This window comes from Mya arenaria, chromosome 11 (assembly GCF_026914265.1).
Source record: "Mya arenaria isolate MELC-2E11 chromosome 11, ASM2691426v1".
In the NCBI taxonomy this organism is placed as follows: domain Eukaryota; kingdom Metazoa; phylum Mollusca; class Bivalvia; order Myida; family Myidae; genus Mya; species Mya arenaria.
Genome location: NC_069132.1, coordinates 66408346 through 66433791, shown reverse-complemented (window position 1 = coordinate 66433791; position 25446 = coordinate 66408346). Strand labels below are relative to the sequence as shown.

General features: G+C 39.2%; 2 protein-coding genes across 2 annotated transcripts; both read right to left on the bottom strand.

Annotated features, from left to right (window-relative positions):
* Positions 1-12915: 12915 nt before the first annotated feature.
* On the bottom strand, positions 12916-14063 carry LOC128208708 (uncharacterized). The gene is made up of 2 exons (XM_052912257.1): positions 13780-14063; positions 12916-13440 (listed from the first exon to the last, which is right to left on the bottom strand). Exons 1-2 carry the CDS (start codon positions 13999-14001, stop codon positions 12916-12918), a joined length of 747 nt encoding a protein of 248 aa, XP_052768217.1. The 5' UTR covers positions 14002-14063.
* Positions 14064-20289: 6226 nt separating this feature from the next.
* LOC128208707 (chymotrypsin-like protease CTRL-1) lies at positions 20290-22867 on the bottom strand. The gene is made up of 4 exons (XM_052912255.1): positions 22798-22867; positions 21694-21765; positions 20698-20843; positions 20290-20469 (listed from the first exon to the last, which is right to left on the bottom strand). The coding sequence occupies exons 1-4, from the start codon at positions 22865-22867 to the stop codon at positions 20290-20292; spliced, it is 468 nt and encodes a 155-aa protein (XP_052768215.1).
* Between the last annotated feature and the right edge of the window lie 2579 nt (positions 22868-25446).

Sequence of the window (25446 nt, the reverse complement as noted above, 5' to 3'; positions counted from 1 at the left end):
AGCCGGCTGCCAATTGCCAGCTGGCTGCCAACTGTTAGCTGTTAACAGCTGGTTGCCAACTGTTAGCTGGCTGCCAATTGCCAGCTGGCAGCCGTTCACAAGGCGGCTGCCAAAGCGGCTGTATACTGTCAACCGGCTGCCAATTGCCAGCTGCCAGTTGTCAGCCGGCTGCCAATTGCCAGCTGGCTGCCAACTGTTAGCTGTTAACAGCTGGTTGCCAACTGTTAGCTGGCTGCCAATTGCCAGCTGGCAGACGTTCACAAGGCGGCTGCCAAAGCGGCTGTATACTGTCAACTGGCTGCCAATTGCCAGCTGCCAGTTGTCAGCCGGCTGCCAATTGCCAGCTGGCTGCCAACTGTTAGCTGTTAACAGCTGGTTGCCAACTGTTAGCTGGCTGCCAATTGCCAGCTGGCAGACGTTCACAAGGCGGCTGCCAAAGCGGCTGTATACTGTCAACTGGCTGCCAATTGCCAGCTGCAAATTGTCAGCTGGATGCCAACTGTAAACTGGCTGCCAATTGGCAGCTGGTTGCCAACTGTAAAGTGCCTAAATCTGCATTTTCCCGTTTGGGACTGCATATTCCCGTTTCGGACTGCATATTCCCGTGCAAAACCCTAACCCTAATCCTAGTTTGACGGGAATATGCAGTCCGAAACGGGAATATGCAGTCCCGGACTGCATATTCCCGTTTCAACCAAAATCCTATTTGCGGCCTCATTCTGCAGGTGAAAAGGCCACCGTTAAGCAAATTGCCCCTGTTTATAGCAAAGGCCACCATTGAACAAAATGCAGCTACTCATCAATTGCCGTTGTAGAGCAAATTGCCCCTGTTTCGCAAAGGCCACCATTGAACAGAATGCCCCTGTTTCGCAAAGGCCACCGTTAAGCAAATTGCCCCTGTTTCGCAAAGGCCACCATTGAACAAATTGCCGCTATTCATCAAATGCCATTGTAGAGCAAATTGACAAACACTGAGCCATGTCCTATCACAGCTTTGCAGACAGCCTGACAGACAGACAGACAGACAGACAGACAGACAGACAGACAGACAGACAGACAGACAGAATAAACCACAGGAGGCAAGCATGTTAAAAAAAAATCGTTTTTTTTTTTTTTTTTTTTTTTTTTTTTTTTTTTTAAGTGTTTTGCCAAACATGAGTTAAGTATACTATACAAATATGTTCACTAATGTCCTACGATGATTTTGGAATGTACGCTGGATGCACTTTTTTTTTTTTATAAAATCTATGTCCGTAACCCTAGCCTAACCCTAGGTGTATTTTGCTTTTAAAATAAATTGCCTGCCTGCCAACTGTTAGCTGGCTGTCAATTGCCAGCTGGCTGCCAACTGTTAGCTGTTAACAGGCTGCCAGCTGGCTTCCAACTGTTAGCTGGCTGCCAATTGCCAGCCGTACACAAGGCGGCTGCCAAAGGTCGAGCTAGGCTCTTCATGGCTAAGTTTAAAGTGGCTGCCAACTGTTAGCTGGCTGTCAATTGCCAGCTGGCTGCCAACTGTTAGCTGTTAACAGCTGGTTGCCAACTGTTAGCTGGCTGTCAATTGCCAGCTGGCAGCCGTTCACAAGGCGGCTGCCAAAGCGGCTGTATACTGTCAACTGGCTGCCAATTGCCAGCTGCCAATTGTCAGCCGGCTGCCAATTGCCAGCTGGCTGCCAACTGTTAGCTGTTAACAGCTGGTTGCCAACTGTTAGCTGGCTGCCAATTGCCAGCTGGCAGCCGTTCACAAGGCGGCTGCCAAAGCGGCTGTATACTGTCAACTGGCTGCCAATTGCCAGCTGGCAGACGTTCACAAGGCGGCTGCCAAAGCGGCTGTATACTGTCAACTGGCTGCCAATTGCCAGCTGCCAGTTGTCAGCCGGCTGCCAATTGCCAGCTGGCTGCCAACTGTTACCTGTTAACAGCTGGTTGCCAACTGTTAGCTGGCTGCCAATTGCCAGCTGGCAGACGTTCACAAGGCGGCTGCCAAAGCGGCTGTATACTGTCAACTGGCTGCCAATTGCCAGCTGCCAATTGTCAGCTGGATGCCAACTGTAAACTGGCTGCCAATTGGCAGCTGGTTGCCAACTGTAAAGTGCCTAAATCTGCATTTTCCCGTTTCGGACTGCATATTCCCGTTTCGGACTGCATATTCCCGTGCAAAACCCTAACCCTAATCCTAGTTTGACGGGAATATGCAGTCCGAAACGGGAATATGCAGTCCCGGACTGCATATTCCCGTTTCAACCAAAATCCTATTTGCGGCCTCATTCTGCAGGTGAAAAGGCCACCGTTAAGCAAATTGCCCCTGTTTATAGCAAAGGCCACCATTGAACAAAATGCAGCTACTCATCAATTGCCGTTGTAGAGCAAATTGCCCCTGTTTCGCAAAGGCCACCATTGAGCAGAATGCCCCTGTTTCGCAAAGGCCACCGTTAAGCAAATTGCCCCTGTTTCGTAAAGGCCACCATTGAACAAATTGCCGCTATTCATCAAATGCCATTGTAGAGCAAATTGACAAACACTGAGCCATGTCCTATCACAGCTTTGCAGACAGCCTGACAGACAGACAGACAGACAGACAGACAGACAGACAGACAGACAGACAGACAGACAGAATAAACCACAGGAGGCAAGCATGTTAAAAAAAAAATCGTTTTTTTTTTTTTTTTTTTTTTTTTTTTTTTTTTTTAAGTGTTTTGCCAAACATGAGTTAAGTATACTATACAAATATGTTCACTAATGTCCTACGATGATTTTGGAATGTACGCTGGATGCACTTTTTTTTTTTATAAAATCTATGTCCGTAACCCTAGCCTAACCCTAGGTGTATTTTGCTTTTAAAATAAATTGCCTGCCTGCCAACTGTTAGCTGGCTGTCAATTGCCAGCTGGCTGCCAACTGTTAGCTGTTAACAGGCTGCCAGCTGGCTTCCAACTGTTAGCTGGCTGCCAATTGCCAGCCGTACACAAGGCGGCTGCCAAAGGTCGAGCTAGGCTCTTCATGGCTAAGTTTAAAGTGGCTGCCAACTGTTAGCTGGCTGTCAATTGCCAGCTGGCTGCCAACTGTTAGCTGTTAACAGCTGGTTGCCAACTGTTAGCTGGCTGTCAATTGCCAGCTGGCAGCCGTTCACAAGGCGGCTGCCAAAGCGGCTGTATACTGTCAACTGGCTGCCAATTGCCAGCTGCCAATTGTCAGCCGGCTGCCAATTGCCAGCTGGCTGCCAACTGTTAGCTGTTAACAGCTGGTTGCCAACTGTTAGCTGGCTGCCAATTGCCAGCTGGCAGACGTTCACAAGGCGGCTGCAAAAGCGGCTGTATACTGTCAACTGGCTGCCAATTGCCAGCTGCCAGTTGTCAGCCGGCTGCCAATTGCCAGCTGGCTGCCAACTGTTAGCTGTTAACAGCTGGTTGCCAACTGTTAGCTGGCTGCCAATTGCCAGCTGGCAGACGTTCACAAGGCGGCTGCCAAAGCGGCTGTAGACTGTCAACTGGCTGCCAATTGCCAGCTGCCAATTGTCAGCCGGCTGCCAATTGCCAGCTGGCTGCCAACTGTTAGCCTGTTAACAGCTGGTTGCCAACTGTTAGCTGGCTGCCAATTGCCAGCTGGCAGACGTTCACAAGGCGGCTGCCAAAGCGGCTGTATACTGTCAACTGGCTGCCAATTGCCAGCTGCAAATTGTCAGCTGGATGCCAACTGTAAACTGGCTGCCAATTGGCAGCTGGTTGGCAACTGTAAAGTGCCTAAATCTGCATTTTCCCGTTTCGGACTGCATATTCCCGTTTCGGACTGCATATTCCCGTGCAAAACCCTAACCCTAATCCTAGTTTGACGGGAATATGCAGTCCGAAACGGGAATATGCAGTCCCGGACTGCATATTCCCGTTTCAACCAAAATCCTATTTGCGGCCTCATTCTGCAGGTGAAAAGGCCACCGTTAAGCAAATTGCCCCTGTTTATAGCAAAGGCCACCATTGAACAAAATGCAGCTACTCATCAATTGCCGTTGTAGAGCAAATTGCCCCTGTTTCGCAAAGGCCACCATTGAACAGAATGCCCCTGTTTCGCAAAGGCCACCGTTAAGCAAATTGCCCCTGTTTCGCAAAGGCCACCATTGAACAAATTGCCGCTATTCATCAAATGCCATTGTAGAGCAAATTGACAAACACTGAGCCATGTCCTATCACAGCTTTGCAGACAGCCTGACAGACAGACAGACAGACAGACAGACAGACAGACAGACAGACAGACAGACAGACAGAATAAACCACAGGAGGCAATCATGTTAAAAAAAAAATCGTTTTTTTTTTTTTTTTTTTTTTTTTTTTTTTTTTTTTAAGTGTTTTGCCAAACATGAGTTAAGTATACTATACAAATATGTTCACTAATGTCCTACGATGATTTTGGAATGTACGCTGGATGCACTTTTTTTTTTTATAAAATCTATGTCCGTAACCCTAGCCTAACCCTAGGTGTATTTTGCTTTTAAAATAAATTGCCTGCCTGCCAACTGTTAGCTGGCTGTCAATTGCCAGCTGGCTGCCAACTGTTAGCTGTTAACAGGCTGCCAGCTGGCTTCCAACTGTTAGCTGGCTGCCAATTGCCAGCCGTACACAAGGCGGCTGCCAAAGGTCGAGCTAGGCTCTTCATGGCTAAGTTTAAAGTGGCTGCCAACTGTTAGCTGGCTGTCAATTGCCAGCTGGCTGCCAACTGTTAGCTGTTAACAGCTGGTTGCCAACTGTTAGCTGGCTGTCAATTGCCAGCTGGCAGCCGTTCACAAGGCGGCTGCCAAAGCGGCTGTATACTGTCAACTGGCTGCCAATTGCCAGCTGCCAATTGTCAGCCGGCTGCCAATTGCCAGCTGGCTGCCAACTGTTAGCTGTTAACAGCTGGTTGCCAACTGTTAGCTGGCTGCCAATTGCCAGCTGGCAGCCGTTCACAAGGCGGCTGCCAAAGCGGCTGTATACTGTCAACCGGCTGCCAATTGCCAGCTGCCAGTTGGCAGCCGGCTGCCAATTGCCAGCTGGCTGCCAACTGTTAGCTGTTAACAGCTGGTTGCCAACTGTTAGCTGGCTGCCAATTGCCAGCTGGCAGACGTTCACAAGGCGGCTGCCAAAGCGGCTGTATACTGTCAACTGGCTGCCAATTGCCAGCTGCCAATTGTCAGCCGGCTGCCAATTGCCAGCTGGCTGCCAACTGTTAGCCTGTTAACAGCTGGTTGCCAACTGTTAGCTGGCTGCCAATTGCCAGCTGGCAGACGTTCACAAGGCGGCTGCCAAAGCGGCTGTATACTGTCAACTGGCTGCCAATTGCCAGCTGCCAATTGTCAGCTGGATGCCAACTGTAAACTGGCTGCCAATTGGCAGCTGGTTGCCAACTGTAAAGTGCCTAAATCTGCATTTTCCCGTTTCGGACTGCATATTCCCGTTTCGGACTGCATATTCCCGTGCAAAACCCTAACCCTAATCCTAGTTTGACGGGAATATGCAGTCCGAAACGGGAATATGCAGTCCCGGACTGCATATTCCCGTTTCAACCAAAATCCTATTTGCGGCCTCATTCTGCAGGTGAAAAGGCCACCGTTAAGCAAATTGCCCCTGTTTATAGCAAAGGCCACCAGTGAACAAAATGCAGCTACTCATCAATTGCCGTTGTAGAGCAAATTGCCCCTGTTTCGCAAAGGCCACCATTGAGCAGAATGCCCCTGTTTCGCCAAGGCCACCGTTAAGCAAATTGCCCCTGTTTCGCAAAGGCCACCATTGAACAAATTGCCGCTATTCATCAAATGCCATTGTAGAGCAAATTGACAAACACTGAGCCATGTCCTATCACAGCTTTGCAGACAGCCTGACAGACAGACAGACAGACAGACAGACAGACAGACAGACAGACAGACAGACAGAATAAACCACAGGAGGCAAGCATGTTAAAAAAAAAATCGTTTTTTTTTTTTTTTTTTTTTTTTTTTTTTTTTTTTTAAGTGTTTTGCCAAACATGAGTTAAGTATACTATACAAATATGTTCACTAATGTCCTACGATGATTTTGGAATGTACGCTGGATGCACTTTTTTTTTTTATAAAATCTATGTCCGTAACCCTAGCCTAACCCTAGGTGTATTTTGCTTTTAAAATAAATTGCCTGCCTGCCAACTGTTAGCTGGCTGTCAATTGCCAGCTGGCTGCCAACTGTTAGCTGTTAACAGGCTGCCAGCTGGCTTCCAACTGTTAGCTGGCTGCCAATTGCCAGCCGTACACAAGGCGGCTGCCAAAGGTCGAGCTAGGCTCTTCATGGCTAAGTTTAAAGTGGCTGCCAACTGTTAGCTGGCTGTCAATTGCCAGCTGGCTGCCAACTGTTAGCTGTTAACAGCTGGTTGCCAACTGTTAGCTGGCTGCCAATTGCCAGCTGGCAGCCGTTCACAAGGCGGCTGCCAAAGCGGCTGTATACTGTCAACTGGCTGCCAATTGCCAGCTGCCAATTGTCAGCCGGCTGCCAATTGCCAGCTGGCTGCCAACTGTTAGCTGTTAACAGCTGGTTGCCAACTGTTAGCTGGCTGCCAATTGCCAGCTGGCAGCCGTTCACAAGGCGGCTGCCAAAGCGGCTGTATACTGTCAACCGGCTGCCAATTGCCAGCTGCCAGTTGTCAGCCGGCTGCCAATTGCCAGCTGGCTGCCAACTGTTAGCTGTTAACAGCTGGTTGCCAACTGTTAGCTGGCTGCCAATTGCCAGCTGGCAGCCGTTCACAAGGCGGCTGCCAAAGCGGCTGTATACTGTCAACTGGCTGCCAATTGCCAGCTGCCAGTTGTCAGCCGGCTGCCAATTGCCAGCTGGCTGCCAACTGTTAGCTGTTAACAGCTGGTTGCCAACTGTTAGCTGGCTGCCAATTGCCAGCTGGCAGACGTTCACAAGGCGGCTGCCAAAGCGGCTGTATACTGTCAACTGGCTGCCAATTGCCAGCTGCCAATTGTCAGCTGGATGCCAACTGTAAACTGGCTGCCAATTGGCAGCTGGTTGCCAACTGTAAAGTGCCTAAATCTGCATTTTCCCGTTTCGGACTGCATATTCCCGTTTCGGACTGCATATTCCCGTGCAAAACCCTAACCCTAACCCTAACCCTAACCCTAACCCTAACCGTAACCCTAACCCTAACCCTAATCCTAGTTTGACGGGAATATGCAGTCCGAAACGGGAATATGCAGTCCCGGACTGCATATTCCCGTTTCAACCAAAATCCTATTTGCGGCCTCATTCTGCAGGTGAAAAGGCCACCGTTAAGCAAATTGCCCCTGTTTATAGCAAAGGCCACCATGGAACAAAATGCAGCTACTCATCAATTGCCGTTGTAGAGCAAATTGCCCCTGTTTCGCAAAGGCCACCATTGAGCAGAATGCCCCTGTTTCGCAAAGGCCACCGTTAAGCAAATTGCCCCTGTTTCGCAAAGGCCACCATTGAACAAGTTGCCGCTATTCATCAAATGCCATTGTAGAGCAAATTGACAAACACTGAGCCATGTCCTATCACAGCTTTGCAGACAGCCTGACAGACAGACAGACAGACAGGCCTCAAAACGGTAGGCAATCACGGTCAAATACCGGCGTTGCCTGTATCGACATACGCAGGCGATGCCGTCAGTGGCAGGCGCTGCCTGTACCGCTTCATAAATTTATCGATAGCTTAAATCATCGTTTTTATTGGAAAAAATTAAATGTTTGTTGTTAATTAAGACTATATTCATTAGAATAAAAAATATTAATTTGAAAGAAATAATATTTAAAGATAAAAATATATAATTTCATGAACAGCTACTACCACGTCTGCGTGTCTTCAATTTGTCTATGAAATTTTACTGCGGACAATTTCGAGGGAATAATTGTTGTATTTAATTGTTATATTTAAAATGTGCGATAATGATCATGTTGTTTTGAAATTACTAACAAAAGCTGATAATAACAGTATACAACTTGCTATGATTAAAAAGACCCGTCAAATAATGTATCGTCTGTGCAATTTACGCTTTTAACATCTATTTAACACTTTGTCATACCGCATGTACCGAGATCTATGTATATTTAGATTGTTTTCCATGTTTCACGCGTATGCGGCATGGTGTTTTACTGCACCCAACTGTTCATAGACCGGAAAGGCGGTCATAAAGCACCGCTTACAGATAGTGATCTTAAATTCTTTAAAGGGTCATATAAAAATTGGTTGACGGGAAATATGTCAGCTTAAGGCTGTATTGTGTTTGGTACTGAAATGACATGCTGCATGTTAGGAATGTTTTTAATAACCCCATTGAAAATATGTGCATGCAGTTATAATTGGTTGTAATTTAAAACAAAATATTGTTGTTGGTGTTTGAAACATTCTGTCACATAAGTTTTCCCAATTTTAAGGCTATCTTTTTATTTCAGTTTAAGATAAAAAAAATAGTTTCACCCACTGATCACCATAATTAATCATTTTCACGAGTAAGAATGTAAGTTATCATGTTCGCGAGTGAAATATATTTTGAATATTTCTTATGTATTTCAAATGTTTTTTTAAGAAATTGAATCCATTTACCAGTGCTGTGTGACATGATTTTCATCACGTCATGATAATTATGGTGTTTAACTGTGAAATGCATGACAGTTCAAGACTTCTTTTATATCTAATAACGACTTAACAGTTATCTATTATGTAAATATTGATAACGTTACGTATCTTTACCTCAAGTAATTTTGCGATGAATGTTTTATTGTTCATATCTCATATATTTTCACATTAAAGTGTAGCTCCGTAACAGTGAAGGATATAAATGAGTGAGTAAGTGATACGAACAGAACGAACGAACGAACGAACGAACGAACGAACGAACGAACGAACGAACGAACGAACGAACGAACGAACGAACGAACGAACGAACGAACGAACGAACGAACGAACGAACGAACGAACGAACGAACGAACGAACGAACGAATGAACTAACGAACGAACGAAAGAACGAAAGAACGAACGAACGAACGAACGAAGATGGATGGATGACAGACGGATGAAACCAACGAACGATCGAACGAAAGAGTTAATTAATATACTAATTAATGAATAACATTGTACATTGTATCCTAGCAAAATTGCAACTGAAACCTTCAGTATTTTATTTTTGTAAATTAACGCCATTTCAAACATTACAAACCTTCATGTTTTTATTTAGACGCGATAATGATGCACAAGATTCACAAGATTTCATTTGATTCATGTCTGCCAATCGGACTGAAAAAACAGTACTTGTCATTTTATAGCTAAAAAGGACGTGTTTGGTATCAAAATTCTTAAAATGTGCTGAAGCTCTATATTATAATTGAATAAAATATGTGGTTTTAAATGAAATCCGAAAAGTACAAAACATGAAGTTTAAGTTGAAATGTGTCGGAAACTAAAGAGATTGGTAAGCCCCTCCCCCAATCGAACCGGCAGACCTTTCTTTTTTGAATCTTCTCTCTGATTGGCTGAGGGCAATATTCTGGCAAATTGCGATTTAATTAGGTAGTCACGCCCATAAAGTTATACGTTCGCGGCATATCCTGTCCCCTTTTATGGCCCTTGTGACACCATATGCACAATCAACTAGTGTATATTTTAGCTGACTACCTTAATATATAAATAAGAGTTAAATTTCATATCTTTAATTGTAAAAGAAATATCAAGGAATTTATCAATATCTTTTCGCAAACAATACAAATTGAATGTTTAGCAGTAAAATAAACATATTCAATTTTAGCATTAAAAAGGAAACCAAAATTTATGATTTTCCGTTTCAACGTAAGATGGCAATGCAGTATACACCAGAGCCCCGAAATTAAACTTTGTTGAATCCGGTTAAATCAAAATACTTCTACATGTTATTTCCAATTTAGGTCAACTAAAAACAAAAGGTTAATGAAAATAAAGACTCCCCAAAAAATATTACTAATTCTTAAGTGAATGATTTTCTATTTCATAATATGTTTTTGCAAGCAGTTGAAAAATCGACGTATACAGAATTCATGTTTTACGATCATTTTATTTCTTTATATTAAGCCGATACAAGAAAATTAATATACTCTGTATAAAATTATATTTTCTATGCCAATAATATATGTAATCGCATGGATTGTTTACAATTTGAGGGTGCTAACTAGAAGATATGATTCTACGAGGATAATGCTTACCAAAGATTGAATTACCCACACTAACAACACATCATTCAAAGAAAATAATCAATTGTACAATTAACCTTAATTAAATGTCGCTCATTGTCAGTATCTGTGAATAGAAAGGTGTTTAAACATAATTACATGTATGAATAATAACTTTGAAATAAAAAATTCAATTTGTTTGTTTATTTGCTATAAACATGTAATTTGTTTCTCAGCAATAAAAGATATTGTATTGTATAATATAAAATAGATAATTGATGCACTTAATTTGTTATTCACAAGTATTACAGTTTGTTGTAAAAATATCAATCATCTTTTAATACATTAATCTTTTAAATCTATTAATGTTTTGTTGATATCATTGTTCTGTTCATTAAAGTTAATTACAGTCGAAACTCGATAGCTGGATATTTTAGGGATCGGCCAAAATACTTCGAGCCTCGAGAATATCGAGCCAAGCGGGATTGTTTACAGAATGTTATTTTTGTATTAATTACAAAAAGTATTTTTTACAGCGTTTGTTATTTGCTACGCTATATCCGTAATATGACTTATTCGATACTTAGAAAATATCATTTTGATTTTTTTTATTTATTATAAAAATACATTTATGCGAAACAACAAACAAGCAATTTTAAACAGTGGATAACACAAACATAGCTTATAAGATGTATCTAAAGGCTTAGAAATTTATAGATGGATAACAATTAGAGACAGAACTTAAAGTGATGGCATGTTTATTCAAACTGTAAAAAACATTTAAATTTGGTAATAACTATTATACCAGTCAAGCAATTTTAATCGATTCGCACGCAAACAAACCAAGGTGTGAGATTCTTAACTGAACCCGCGAGAATGACATCAACCCAAGCAAATATTTCCCACAAAGTGTGAAATTCTTACTTGGGACCGCGAAAATGACTTCGAGCGTGGAGAAATATCGACCCTCAAGTTATCGAGCCATCCGATCGAATTTTATATGAACAAAGAGTAAAAAAAATCGGTCCTTTTAATCTGGTTTGAGCCAACGAGGATATCGAGCCATGAGATAACGAGTTTCGACTGTATTAAATAACACCTGCACAACATTTAATATTTTTTGTTTGTTTTTCTTTTATTTGCTTTAAAGTATTTCTCAAAACGTACTCCATTGGTCACCACATTGTTATTATCTCCCTTGCTGAAGTTTGTCGGGTGTAGCATTATGGAAACCTTGTCTTGTGGCAATATTTAGAACGCTAAATAATTATATTTCTTTTCAAATGTCACCATAAAACAGTTTTCACGCACCTTTCAAGAAATCACTCTCCTTAGAGACTGATTTGACTATTAACATCATCTGAATCACTGCGCGCATATTCACGACAATCACGAATTGTCGCATATCCTTACGCAATCATTTTCACTAAGCACCAGAGAGATCCAGCAAAAAATACGATTTTACCATATTTGTTTTACTGAGTTGGGAGAAAAAGCATCTACCATAGCCGCTCGTTTCCGGTCGGAATGAACATATCTTACACTCTTTGCCAAGAAAGATATTTATAATTTTATTTGCTCAAAACGACAACATTTAGACAATCACAATATGTACAACATCTGCTATATCTGGCTTTTAGTGTTATCTCTATAGAAACAAAACAAGACACGGAAATACTTTGTGGACATTGAATAAATAACCTGTCAGTGTAACCATCAATGTTAAACATGACACTGAACAGAATAAGACACTTGAAGCATTAGATTCTTTTGTATCACAGTGAAATTCACATTATAGAAAGTTTGGTGGGACTTTACTGTTTATTTTACTATTGCTAGGGAGAAAATAGTGATACATTTTCATAACTATTTAAGATACTTTTAACAATGGTCTGCTAATATTTCAAAGAATTAAATACAACATTGTTTGTAGCTAATATGATAGTAGGCAATTCAACAACAAACGCGCTTTTGCAAAACATATATTATCTTATTTCTATGCATACAAGCTACTATCCAACTAAGTCAGGAACGATAGGTTTCGGTTGACCAGGCATGGCTGCCTACCCTTCTATTGGTAGTAGTATACTCAATGCATTTTGCATTCTCCTTAGGCTCTGAAGGATGGTATGCCTCCCCGATGGCGAGATTTCGATCCAGACATTTTCATCCAGCTTATAATTCTCATGCGAGGATATGGAATGGGCCGCGTCGATTGCGGCCTGTGTTAAATTGTACGGCTTGACATTCTCTAAGCCTCCAGAATCAATGAAGATTCTCTGTGGTGGTCGATTTACAGCGTATGCAGGGTTTGTCAAAGTTGTGTTATTAAAATCAAAATCACAGAGGTCATTTGTCTCATTGTTTAGTGGCCACCAAAACGAAGGCGACATGCATGCAGCAAAGGAGAATACAGCAGGTCGTGTCCAAGCTGCATGACATGACATGAGACCGCCAAGGGAGTAGCCGAGGATGCCATATCTACCGGGCTTGATTCTTCCAGAAGACGACCTGTTGGCTTCTGGCATAGCTTCGTTAATAAGAAAGTCGAGCGTCTGTTCACCTAGGCCACCGACTAGGGCTCTTTTACCGCACTCATTGATCATTAGTTGTTGAAATTGAGTTCCATTTAAAGTACGAATGTCCGGCAAGCAAAACCCACACAGGTCTTCGAATGTGCCATTAATACACTCAAGGTCAACTGCCCTTGTTGGTGTCATTAAGGTTTCCCTGTTTTGAATCTTGTAGTCACCAAAGGCAACTACGATGGCTTCTTGGGATACTTGGGTTGGATACACCAATTCATTAAATATATATTTAAATGGTCCAGCTTCATTAGGGCAAAGACAATGACAACAGGATATGATTTGAAAGGATTCTCCAAAAAGCTTGGCGGACGCCACACAGCAACATCTCTTCGACCTCCTATATATTGTGGGGCCACAGTCAAATTGCTTAGACTGCCGGAGTTAGTGTAAAACCAAGGATGAAACACAAACTCAGGTTTTGATTTGAAATACGGTGAAGCTGCTGATACAGGGAACTTGAGGGCAAAATTGGCACCCATCACGTCATTATGGTCATCTACAAAGATACGAAACTGCAGGAGCTTATTGGGCAGCACAGCGTCGCCATAACAAGGTTCACATTGAAAACCCTTTGGTGTAGACTTGTAGTTAAACAGCATGGTCCAAGTATCTTTGGAAGACCTTCCCATCTCAATGCCCTTGTTCCACGATAATCCAAGTCCATTACCTCGCATATACAAGCTTCGTCCACCGTGAGCCTAGAATTTTATCAATAATATGAGTTTATTAAGAAATAATATATATAATTATACATGTGTATGTTGAATTTTATTGCATTTAATTCAATATGATTCCTTTTTCCCGATAAAGCCTGTTATTTATTGGCTGTATGACAAGGTAGGTAAAGTCATGTTTTGAATCAAAATGTCGCAGCATATGTAATAGTTAATATAATGATCATTGATAAGGTGGTTTTATAATGGCCGAGTTGCCACCAGTCCAATACTGCTGACGTCGGATAAATATACGGCTAATATGAGATCCCCTAACTGATTACATTAAAGTAATTATATAAGTTCCAATGATTATTACTGTACCTGAAGTGTATTAGCCGGATATTGCGCTGTTACCAGTATTGACAAGTGCCTTGTTTCAGGGTCTACGTGAGTATAGCAGGTGCCATGGAGACACATTCCACTCTTCCCTGAGTCAATCGTGCACGGTTTCATCTCCCTGCAAAGTGGACTTGTTGTCGAATTGCAGAGGCAACTAACAACAAAACATGTTTGAATCAACAAAATACTGCGTATAATCTCCATGTTCGGTGCATATGTTATAATCCACCATAAAATCACTTTTCCGAGTCCTGGACGCGCGTAAATGTTCTTCTGACAGACACTTAAGACTATGCAGAAGAACGCTTTTCATATAGTTGTAATCTGAAAGGTTTTTTGTTCGTATTTTGATTTCATTAGTTTATATGTTTATTTATTTGGTGGTGTATGATTAATCTTAGTAAATAAATGATACGGTAACTACTGTCCTCTTGGTATTATGGGTATGCAGTCTATAACTAAAGCACATATCTCTTGCAAAGTTTAAATCATCAAGATGATACTCATTTGTTTATCGTTAAGATCGCAATACTTTAGTCAATGTGATGCAAACCTTAATATTTAGTTTGGGATTTTCGACGTTAAATTTATTGCGATATTACACGGAAATAAATATATAATCTGACTAGTATATTCCTAAAAAGGATATAAAATAAAGTTTTTTTCAAGATCCGATTAACAATGCTTGTAAATGAAACGTCTTTTTGAAAATAACGTCCTTGAAATTGTGTCCCAGCATTGTGCGTGCTGACGAATGATTTGGAATTGAGGGCGGGATTACGTTTCAAAGCAGTGATGATATTAAAATGATATTTCTTTGTTTGGAACAGAAATACATAGTAATTACTTCACTGAAAATTCTCCTTTATCATCAGAAAGCATACATCAAATTTATCAATGCTTAACATTTATTGTTCAAATGATGAAAGTCTTAAAGGGGCTGTACCCCGTATGATAAAATAGCAAAAAAGGAAATAATCGAAAACTGACCTAAACTTGGTATCGATGTGTACAATGCATTGAAACTAACTTACTGAAGTACCACATAGTTCACAATTAATTTATTTTTCGCATTTTATTCAGTATTTGTCCATTAAAAAGATTACTAGGTATGTCTACATAGTAGAATTTATTCCATATGCGTGATTGGCTAGTCAATGTTATCACTTGATATTACCAAGTTAGGTATATAGCTGAAATATTCCAACCGTTTAGGTTAAGTATTTGTAGCACAGTGGGTTCAACACCGGCCAGCAATTTTGGCGACACCGGTTTGAATCCGGTCTTCGACTCGATATGTTTTAACATTTTTGGTATTATTTTTACAATTATGATATCAAAGAGTAAAAAAAATCATTTAATAATTGTCCTGAGATTTGTTACAGAAAAAACGTTTGTGATGCCAATCTGGTGTATAGTCCTTTTAAAGGAAATACAGTTTCCGCGTTATATTGTATAGAGGAAAATAATTGTCTCAAAATCGACTGACTAAAGCTGGTTTGGTTAGTTTTGTGGATGGCGCTATTTAGCGCTGGTAAATGACATGATTTAGGGGATTATAGTGAGTGGTGGTCATTTCTTTCGAGACTGCTGTAGGGGCAACATCAAGTTTTATTTCTTTTTTGCGGCCTTATACATGTTGGTAGAGTGTTATAATGTTGATATTTCCAAATAAGTCATTTACTTTTGTTAAGAAGAGCATGTTCAGATATATTCGCTGTCTAATATTTGAATGGATAGTCTGAGAGAAACACTAAAACGTTTTGCTACGAATACAATTTTCCTTGCACATTCAAAAACGACAAGCGAGGTTTATCCTTTACGGCCAGTATCCCAGATAATAATGCCCGACCTTATTTTTTATATGCGCTAGTTATTTATATTCAGAACCATACTATGTTTTTCGCTAGGATTATGACATACTCGGTTTGGGGTGATATATGTGACATGCTCGGTTTGGGGTGATATAAGTGACATGCTCGGTATGGGATGATATATGTGACATGCTCGGTTTGAGGTGATATATCTGACATGCTCGGTTTGGGGTGATATATGTGACTTGCTCGGTTTGGGGTGATATATGTGACTTGCTCGGTTTGGTGTGATATATGTGACATGCTCGGTTTGGGGTGATATATGTGACATGCTCGGTTTGGGGTGATATATGTGACATGCTCGGTTTGGGGTGATATATGTGATGCTATGTACATGTTATAAGAAGATATCATTATGTATGACAATACATAAACCTGATGGTATTCTCTTATATGCATGCAAAGTAATAAATATTTATAGTACAATGTTGTGTTTGTATGATATGTTTGTTGCCTCCACCTTGTGTTTGTGTCGTCACAAATAAACTCGTCTTGTCAGTGCAAACGGGGTTGCTTGTATTTGGAAAGGTTGGTGTTAAGACGTAGTGTATGCGTACTTCTACATCAAATAAACTCGTCTCGTCAGTGCAAACGGGGTTGCTTGTATTTGGAAGGGTTGGTGTTGAGACGTAATGTACTCGTACTTCTACAACAAATAAACTCGTCTCGTCAGTGCAAACGGGGTTGCTTGTATTTGGAAGGGTTGGTGTTGAGACGTAATGTACTCGTACTTCTACATCAAATAAACTCGTCTCGTCAGTGCAAACGGGGTTGCTTGTATTTGGAAGGGTTGGTGTTGAGGCGTAATGTACTCGTACTTCTACATCAAATAAACTCGTCTCGTCAGTGCAAACGGGGTTGCTTGTATGTGGAAGGGTTGGTGTTGAGGCGTAATGTACTCGTACTTCTACATCAAACAAACTCGTCTCGTCAGTGCAAACGGGGTTGCTTGTATTTGGAAGGGTTGGTGTTGAGACGAAATGTACTCGTACTTCTACATCAAATAAACTCGTCTCGTCAGTGCAAACGGGGTTGCTTGTATTTGGTAGGGTTGGTGTTGAGACGTAGTGTACTCCTACTTCTACATCAAATACACTCGTCTCGTTAGTGCAAACGGGGTTGCTTGTATTGGGTAGGGTTGGTGTTGAGACGTAGTGTACTCGTACTTCTACATCAAATACACACGTCTCGTCAGTGCAAACGGGGTTGATTGTATTTGGAAGGGTTGGTGTTGAGACGTAGTGTACTCGTACTTCTACATCAAATAATCTCGTCTCGTCAGTGCAAACGGGGTTGCTTGTATTTGGAAGGGTTGGTGTTGAGACGTAATGTACTCGTACTTCATCATCAAATAAACTCGTCGCGTCAGTGCAAACGGGGTTGATTGTATTTGGAAGGGTTGGTGTTGAGACGTAATGTACTCGTACTTCTACATCAAATAAACTCGTCTCGTGAGTGCAAACGGGGTTGCTTGTATTTGGAAGTGTTGGTGTTGAGGCGTAATGTACTCGTACTTCTACATCAAATAAACTCGTCTCGTCAGTGCAAACGGGGATGGTTGTATTTGGTAGGGTTGGTGTTGAGGCGAAATGTACTCGTACTTCTACATCAAATAAACGCGTCTCGTCAATGCAAACGGGGTGGCTTGTATTTGGAAGGGTTGGTGTTGAGGCGTAATGTACTCGTACTTCTACATCAAATAAACTCGTCTCGTCAGTGCAAACGGGGTTGCTTGTATTTGGTAGGGTTGGTGCTGAGACGTAGTGTACTCGTACTTCATCATTATATTAACTTACGCGCTACGTGATAACAATGCATTTTTTTAATCGAAGAAACGGTCACCGTTTAAAGCGACAACGAAGAAACGGTTATTCTTCAAAGCCACGCTGACGGCTTCGAACAGTTTATTTATTTCTTAGTTTGATTTTTTGGCCGATTTATTTTCAGAGTCATAACGGCAAACAAGTAGAATAAACTCAAACAAGTAGACATAAATCGTATTGCCGCATTATGATTATTCATTAATTGTTTAACTATTTTGCTTCTTATATGCATATACTGTTACCATAGTAAGTCACCTTGATAAATGAAAATGGGCTTACCTGCCCACATTCCCCCATCCCCGTCCTTCGCTAACCCCGTTTATATGGTACGGAAAGCAAATTTGAATAAGGTGTTATGTGATTGGCTACGATTATTGGGCTGTTAAACGATCTTGGTCTTGCGTACATGTATTGAAATCGGAGGACATCAAAACATTTTCATTTAAATTTAACGATCTTTACTCGTTCTCAAAAAACTGAAGAACATGAGAATACAAGTATTCAAAATATTCTACTACAACACATTTGCGGCCATACGGTTTCAGATTGATTAATCACACAGATATTAAAGTTAAATAACTCAGTTTGAGCCGATTAAAAAGACTTGTTCCCGTTTACTAGGGAATTGTTAACAATATTTTGGTTTGAAATTTAAACACAATGATTGGTACAATGATAAAACAATATCAAAAGTAGTTCAAATTAGAGCATTCTTTTTAAAAAAAAAATGTTACGGTATAACTTAAATGTAATAATTTGATGAAAGGCTTTAGTAACGCTACTCGGATTAAAACAAATATACAAAGTTTTGTTTATATGAGTATCTGCGATCTGCTGTTTGGTTGGTGTTCATTAAGGTGAGTAAAATGAGTCCCTTTCAACACAGGTCACTCAAATGTATATTAAGGTATCGGGTGAACATATAAGCGCAATATCTCATCGCGCCATATTGATTCAAATATCGAAAGTTAATGCCTTATTACCCGATAGAATTTTTATATCATTTGCAAGAATGTTGTTTCCTTGTTACAACATTGCAAACGAAATGCCTATTAAATAATAACATAATGTCTTGTTGGAGTGTGTACTTTTGGCCTTCATTTTAACTGAAATTGGAGGCGAAATGATCAAATTGGCAATGCTGCAAGGGGAAATACTCCAAATGTCACCATGCATTATTGCGCATAGTTGCCGCTGCTAGTCGGAAGGACTCTATTTTTAGAAAAACAATGTCAATTAAGACTCGTATATTATTCTCATAGCTCTTCATGGAAAGTATTTCCCTGTCTAAGGCCAGTGTTAGCAATGTATCGGATAAACAATAAACGATGTTTTAGGTAAGTAACCTTAGAAAATGGCAAAATGAATGTCAATCCGGTGAAAGTGTGTATATCTACGTCAAAATTGTCAGTGATTAGATTGATAATGGCCTGGAAAGTTCTGTATGTATTGAGAGAAATGTATTATTGATTGAATTGCTTTGTTGTAAAAGGGGAGTTAGTTAAATAAGAGATAAGGGACATTGATCAGTGGGATATCTTTCCAAGATACATGTATCATCTTTTCAACAAGACTACGGCAATATAATGCACATTTATTATTAGTTAAATACTGAGTGAATGCCACGGATAAAATTGAAATACTTACTTTAAAAACAATAATCTTTGCATCAATGACCAATAAACCATTTCTTTACGAAACACACAAATCGGAAATATTAAACAAAAAAGCGACTGTACGATACGATGGTCTTTGAAAATTTTCAAAACTATACAAAGGCCTATGTTCAAAGACATATATATCAAATGAGCATTAACATAAATAAATTAGATTCTGTGGTCACGGGTTCTCCTTTTAGCGGATTCGTCCTTCTGGATATTCTATTATGTGACATCGTAAAGAAATAAATTTTGCTTTTTGACTCCATGATGTTTCGCTATATCAATGTATATGGCACTGTAGATAAAATGTTGATTTCTTTAAAACTAATGTGTTTATGTTTTCCCTTCGTCCATACGATTTAGACAGAGCCTGTCACATTAAAACCCTTCATTTGGAAAATGCATATTTTTTACGTGAAAATTTATTTTTATGCAAGTTTACAAATGCTTATTATATTGAATGGAGTGTTACCATTTAAGCGTACGTTCATGTGTTACTTTACAGGTTTTAAGCTTTCGGGAAGGCGACTGAGTTTTATTGTGAAAATTCGTGGTTCCATGCAGTACTAAAACGTCGAGCTATATTTCGCCACTAGTTTGTATAATAATTTTGTAAATGTATTCGTCATTTCAGTTGGATTAAAGTTCAAATGACCATAAAAGGTCATCCGCTGATATAATAGTATTTTTTAAATGGAAGAACATAACGAGACAAAACTAAAACTAATATCATACATCAGCCTTTATAAAATACGCTGCTCAACACGCAAATTAAACAGCAATAATAGCTGATTTGTGATAGGACTGGACGCGGTTAGTCACATTTGATAATGCCTTATGAAGATTTGCTGAGGGCATATCGTAAGCAAATTCCTATACCGTGAACTTTGGAGGTTACACTCCACTTAATATAAGATGTATTTGTACCATTGTTATTTTTATACTATACTCAGTGTGTTCCATATATTAAACGAAAATTGTAGACAAATATGAGATTTTGCTTTTTATTTCTATTTCAATATCAGATTTACACTAGATAATGAAATTAGTGTTGGTTGTGCGTCGAAGGATTGATCAGTCGTAAACAGTCTATCCTCGCTTGAAGTCTACTAGTACCTTCCACCCTACACATTCCTACTGCCCTTCTTCTAGCCTGTCTACCACCCTACTAATCCACTTCCGGAACCGATACACGCGTGAATAATACGTCAACCCCAATTTCTCAGTTGGAGTCCTAAAATATGAGGCCACACCAATAACTACTTGACCGCCCGTGTTTGGATTCCGGCACACCAATCCTCCACCCTCGTCTAACTGGAAACGATTAAAAGTTGGCAAACATATATTTTAGAACAGCCGACTCAACTATTCAGTTCATTCAGTATAAGTATTACACCAAGTGTACACTTTTTTGAATATAACTGAGTGTTATATATATATCGTAGACGCATCATTATGTGATAAATCAAAATATTATTTGCCCAGGTGATAATGCTAATACAATAATGATAGACAGTAAGTAGGGGTTTGAATGATGCTCACCAGGCACATGCTCTTCGGAGGATTGTAGGAGCACATCTGACTCGTCGACATGCCTCCAACTCTTGCTGCTAAGACGTTGCATGTTTGGTAGTTTGGAAGGGTAAGTCCCTCGATCTTCTGAAGTCTTTTCGGAAACGTCTTTTCTTCTACAACATGTTTTTGTCAAATCATGAAATAGAATGCATACTAGGAACACATTTTTGAACTTAACAATACAACAATGATACTTACTACATTAAATTTTGTTCTTTCTTGATCCGTTTAGCCGTATTGTTTTTGTACAGTTTTTTTCAAGCGGAATGATTTGGTTTGATTTAAACATATTTCATTGCCTTTTTTTCTTTCAACATGATCGGTATTTACAAAAATGATATAGAGCAAATGGGTCGGACACAAGTTCTAAGAACATAAGTAACGTCTTCCCCATAATTGACGAAATGATCACGGTAGTACACACCTCTTGTGCAGTAACGAGTGCTATCTGGAACCGGTTTTTACGCTTTTAACAGAAGTTAACATCGGTGGAAAGCAACAAGTGGAATCTCACAAGATCGGTTAAGATAATAAAAAATATATTATACAATATGTCATAAGATGTTGTTGAAAACGGCTTATGGTAGATCTTACTTTCATGCATTTTTGCTAATTGGGACAATTATCAAACGGAAGCCATGGTCAACAATATATTCTATATTTCTTCGTGTATTTGTGAAATATTTCCAGCTATTAATACAGTCAATTGTTAGATGGTCAATAACTCTACACCATTGACAAAATCGTTTGGAAATATCTTACAATGATATAATTATGTTTAAAGTTAAACAATAGCTGCCGATTGCATAATACTAAATTAGACAATCTTGTATATTTGAATAATTTCATCTGTCAAGAGTAATGTTTCGATAATTATTGACCAATCAATTAACACTTTGGCTAACTTTGATCAAGGCCAAAATGTTAATAAGTCCTATTCAGTCTGCTGCAACTGACTCTTACCATAGTTTGTACAACCAAAGCCAACCATGGCACAGTCGCCAATTTTTCGCAAGCGCCTTTCTTCATCACGTGCTGAAGCAAACAACATGTTATACTTTTTGTAAGTTTAGTATAAACTTATTTATTTTACAACGATTGTGATAAACGTTATTACAACATTATATTAATCATTCTCGTCAGCACGATGTTACACCATAGTGTGGTCTTGTAGTGTGGGAGAAACCGGAGAACACGGAGGGAACCCACTTGTTCGGCTTGGTGACCACAGACCAAACTCACATTCGCCCAGGCCGGGATTGAAACTCGGGTCGCCTTAGTGGAAAGCGTGTTCGCTAATCACTGGGCTAACCGGAGAACACTTTTCGTTCAAATGACAATTCGTTTTTGGTATACTTCTAAAATATATTTACAAACTCTATGTATAACAGTGCATGAAACGTGGATTTATTTTAATTCTAGTAACATCAGAATGCAAAACACATAAGTACTAAGAAATACGTCATTATTTTACATATACGTACCATGAAAACCTTTAAAACGTTCAAAGTAAATTAAAAGCTTCATTTTGTGTGGGAAGATAAGTTATTTTACATGTTCTTTAACATGTCTTAAAAGTCATGTCCATTGAGTGTCTGTCAGTGAATGTATGAAGTATGAATGTTTTCCTTAATACAGATGTCATCAACACGAACATATCCAGATTAAATCCATTTGCTAAAACCTAGGTTCTACATCTATCAAATTATTTGTTGACGTATATTTGCAATGGTTGTTAGGATGACTGGATGTATTTTTTCAATGAAGTCTTGCAAGACATGTGTATAAAACATAGGAATGTCTTTTTATACTTCAAGCAGAGACTATATGCTGTCTATATTTAAATCGAAGAGGAGCAACTTCTGAAGTACAACTACATGGAAAATCCTAGAAATTTCAATTTATAAAATGCTCCCGTTTAAAGGCACATGATTCAAGGTCAAAACGAAGTCTCACCACCATCACTCTCCCCGATGAAATAATAATTCTAACCCCTCGCCCTCAAAAAACAAACAACAAAAACAATATTTGGTAGGCGATAAAACGAATTTTCATGCTCAAACTTACTTCTTACAAGCGTCGCAGGCTGAACGTATCGGTTGAAGGCGAAGTCCTTATCCACTCGCAAAACGGCCATATTGCGTGAGGAATAAATCTGAATATCCCACTTCGGGTGCTTTAAAAAGGCATTATTCAGGTGTATTTTACTTGTAAAATATATGTCTTGTGCATGGCAAGTGACCAATATTATAATAAAATAGGAGAAACCCAAAGTTAAATAGTATCGTAATAGTGTAACATACCCATTGAATTGACTTATTATAAAGTCAAAATATGTCATTGAAACTGCACTCTCACAGATTGAACGTTTTGACAACTTTTAATTTTTTGTCTAAGAACGAGAACGAGCCAATTTTTGCGAAACAACATGTAAACCAGTAAAATTATAAGACTGCTGACAAAAATTAGACCGCATATTTTGATATGTAAGTTTACAAATAGATATTTTGTGCCTTTTTAAACAGTTAGTAACGGTTTAAGCCGTAAAACATTAATCTTATATCATTGGTTTGGAGATATTAACACAAAATGCTCTTTCCTTGGTAATATATAAAAGTTGTAAAACTGGTAAATCCGTGAGACTGCAGCCTTAAATGGAATAACTACGAAATAGTAAGCTTTCTTAGTATATGACATTCTTGTTTTTAGTTATCAGCAAACAACAAATTTGAATATTTATACGGAAAACTGCAGGAACAAGCTCAGTATCCAAAATATTTATCATAAGCCCTAACTTATTGCACAGAAAAAACGCACATAAAGACAAAGAACACGAACAACAAACAATCACAGGCTAGAAACATGAAACATCAGAACAAAACTTCACGAACAACACAAGACATACATACGATATAAAAACTAAGGGTGTTTATCAAGGAGTGTAGGGTACCGCCTTGGAACGGTCAGTAAATGTAGATTTGCTATTTCGCTATCATCCTAACACTTCCAAAAATGCTAGGAAGTCGATAATGGTCTTGAAATTAAGGTCTCTCGTTTCCCTATGTGATGCCACCGTCGGCGCGTCGCTGATGTCATTACATCATTAAAATTTACAATCAAGTTAAAACGTAAAAAGTATATCGTGTCAAAGTATCAACAGCTTGAGGAAACGTAATAACAAAACAAATGATAATAAACTAATCGCTGAACCAAAGTAACATGAAGTGACACGTCATCGAACTTTATACATAATCAGTGAGTCCGATACATTTAGAGAATATCAGATGAACGAAAAGTTTGAAGATCCGTAAAACCCATTTAATTTATCATCATTTGAAAAACAGTTTAAAAAATGAAGTAGAAAGTAAGAAGAATTGCTTATCTTCTATTATCATGTCTTATGATTTATTATTAGTTATATAGATCTTTAAAATAAAGTCTTAACATTCGACTTAAAATATTTTACAGACATAAACATTTTTATAGACAAAAATAACACATGATATAAATTCAAACTAATCGTTCTTGTCAAGCCCTTGTGTCTTGATACAAATCGTGTTCAATTATTCATTAAAGGGATCAACAGTTAGTTTCGCATATTTATGATTAATCAAAATATATATATTGTAATCGTTTATAGCTAGGACAATACCAAATTCTATTTCAACAATACCTTTTTAACATTCTACTATTTAAAAAAATCGTCGAATTGTGACGTATTAACCAGATGGAAAGTAAAATGGCAGTATTGCCTTATAAAGATAGTAGTATATTACCGCGATGAAATCAACCACGCCCCGCACTTGTGACCCCCATTCATCTTTTCCAATGCGCGACATACCGGCCACGACGGATAAATCTGAACTGAAACAGTAAGAGGATCGGATGTTGCTTAAAATATCATTCAAGTTTACATTTTGAGTTGAACAATTTGACTGAAAACACATCTATTCCGGTGAAGGCGCCTTAGCTTAACATATTTGTAAACATGTTCAATTCACAAAGGTCCATATTTGTAAACATGTTCAATTCACAAAGGTCCATATTTGAAAACTCTCAAATCTTTATCCGTAGAAATGATGCATTCATCATATTTAATTAACTTTCCAGTCAACGCACTTTGATTCTGATCTTAAAATTACATTTTGATATTGAATATGGAACCGTTCAAGTTGTAAACAGTGGAGTGCTGGGATAAAACTTGTTTGTTCATCATCAATGTCGGTATCTCAAATGTCAAGATTCAGCTTGTAGATCGATTCAAAAATCAGATCCAATCTTCGTGAAACTTTTACAAATTGTGTGTTCACACCTTTGAACCGTTGACTAACAGATACTTTTAGAAGGTTAAATATTGTTAACCATAAGTACAAAGAAAGAGTTCGCCAAAAGAAGCGCATGATTTGTTTAAGGACTCAACAAGCATTTTAAAATGCGCCATTGCATACCATATTCATATAAAATGCCTTATGTAAAGTTTTAATACTTATATTTACATTTTTTAAATATACATTTCGGCTGAAATAAATAGATTATTCGAGAGCATTTCTCTTTTTTGTTTCTCTCGTTGTGCTCAACGGTCGGGAATTAGAATAACTACCGTAACCGAACAATGAATGCTCAGATAAAATAGTTCCTTATTTTTATGTTTATTATCTACACTTTCAAGAACAAGTATATTATAAGTACGTATTATTACTGTATTACCACTAGAAC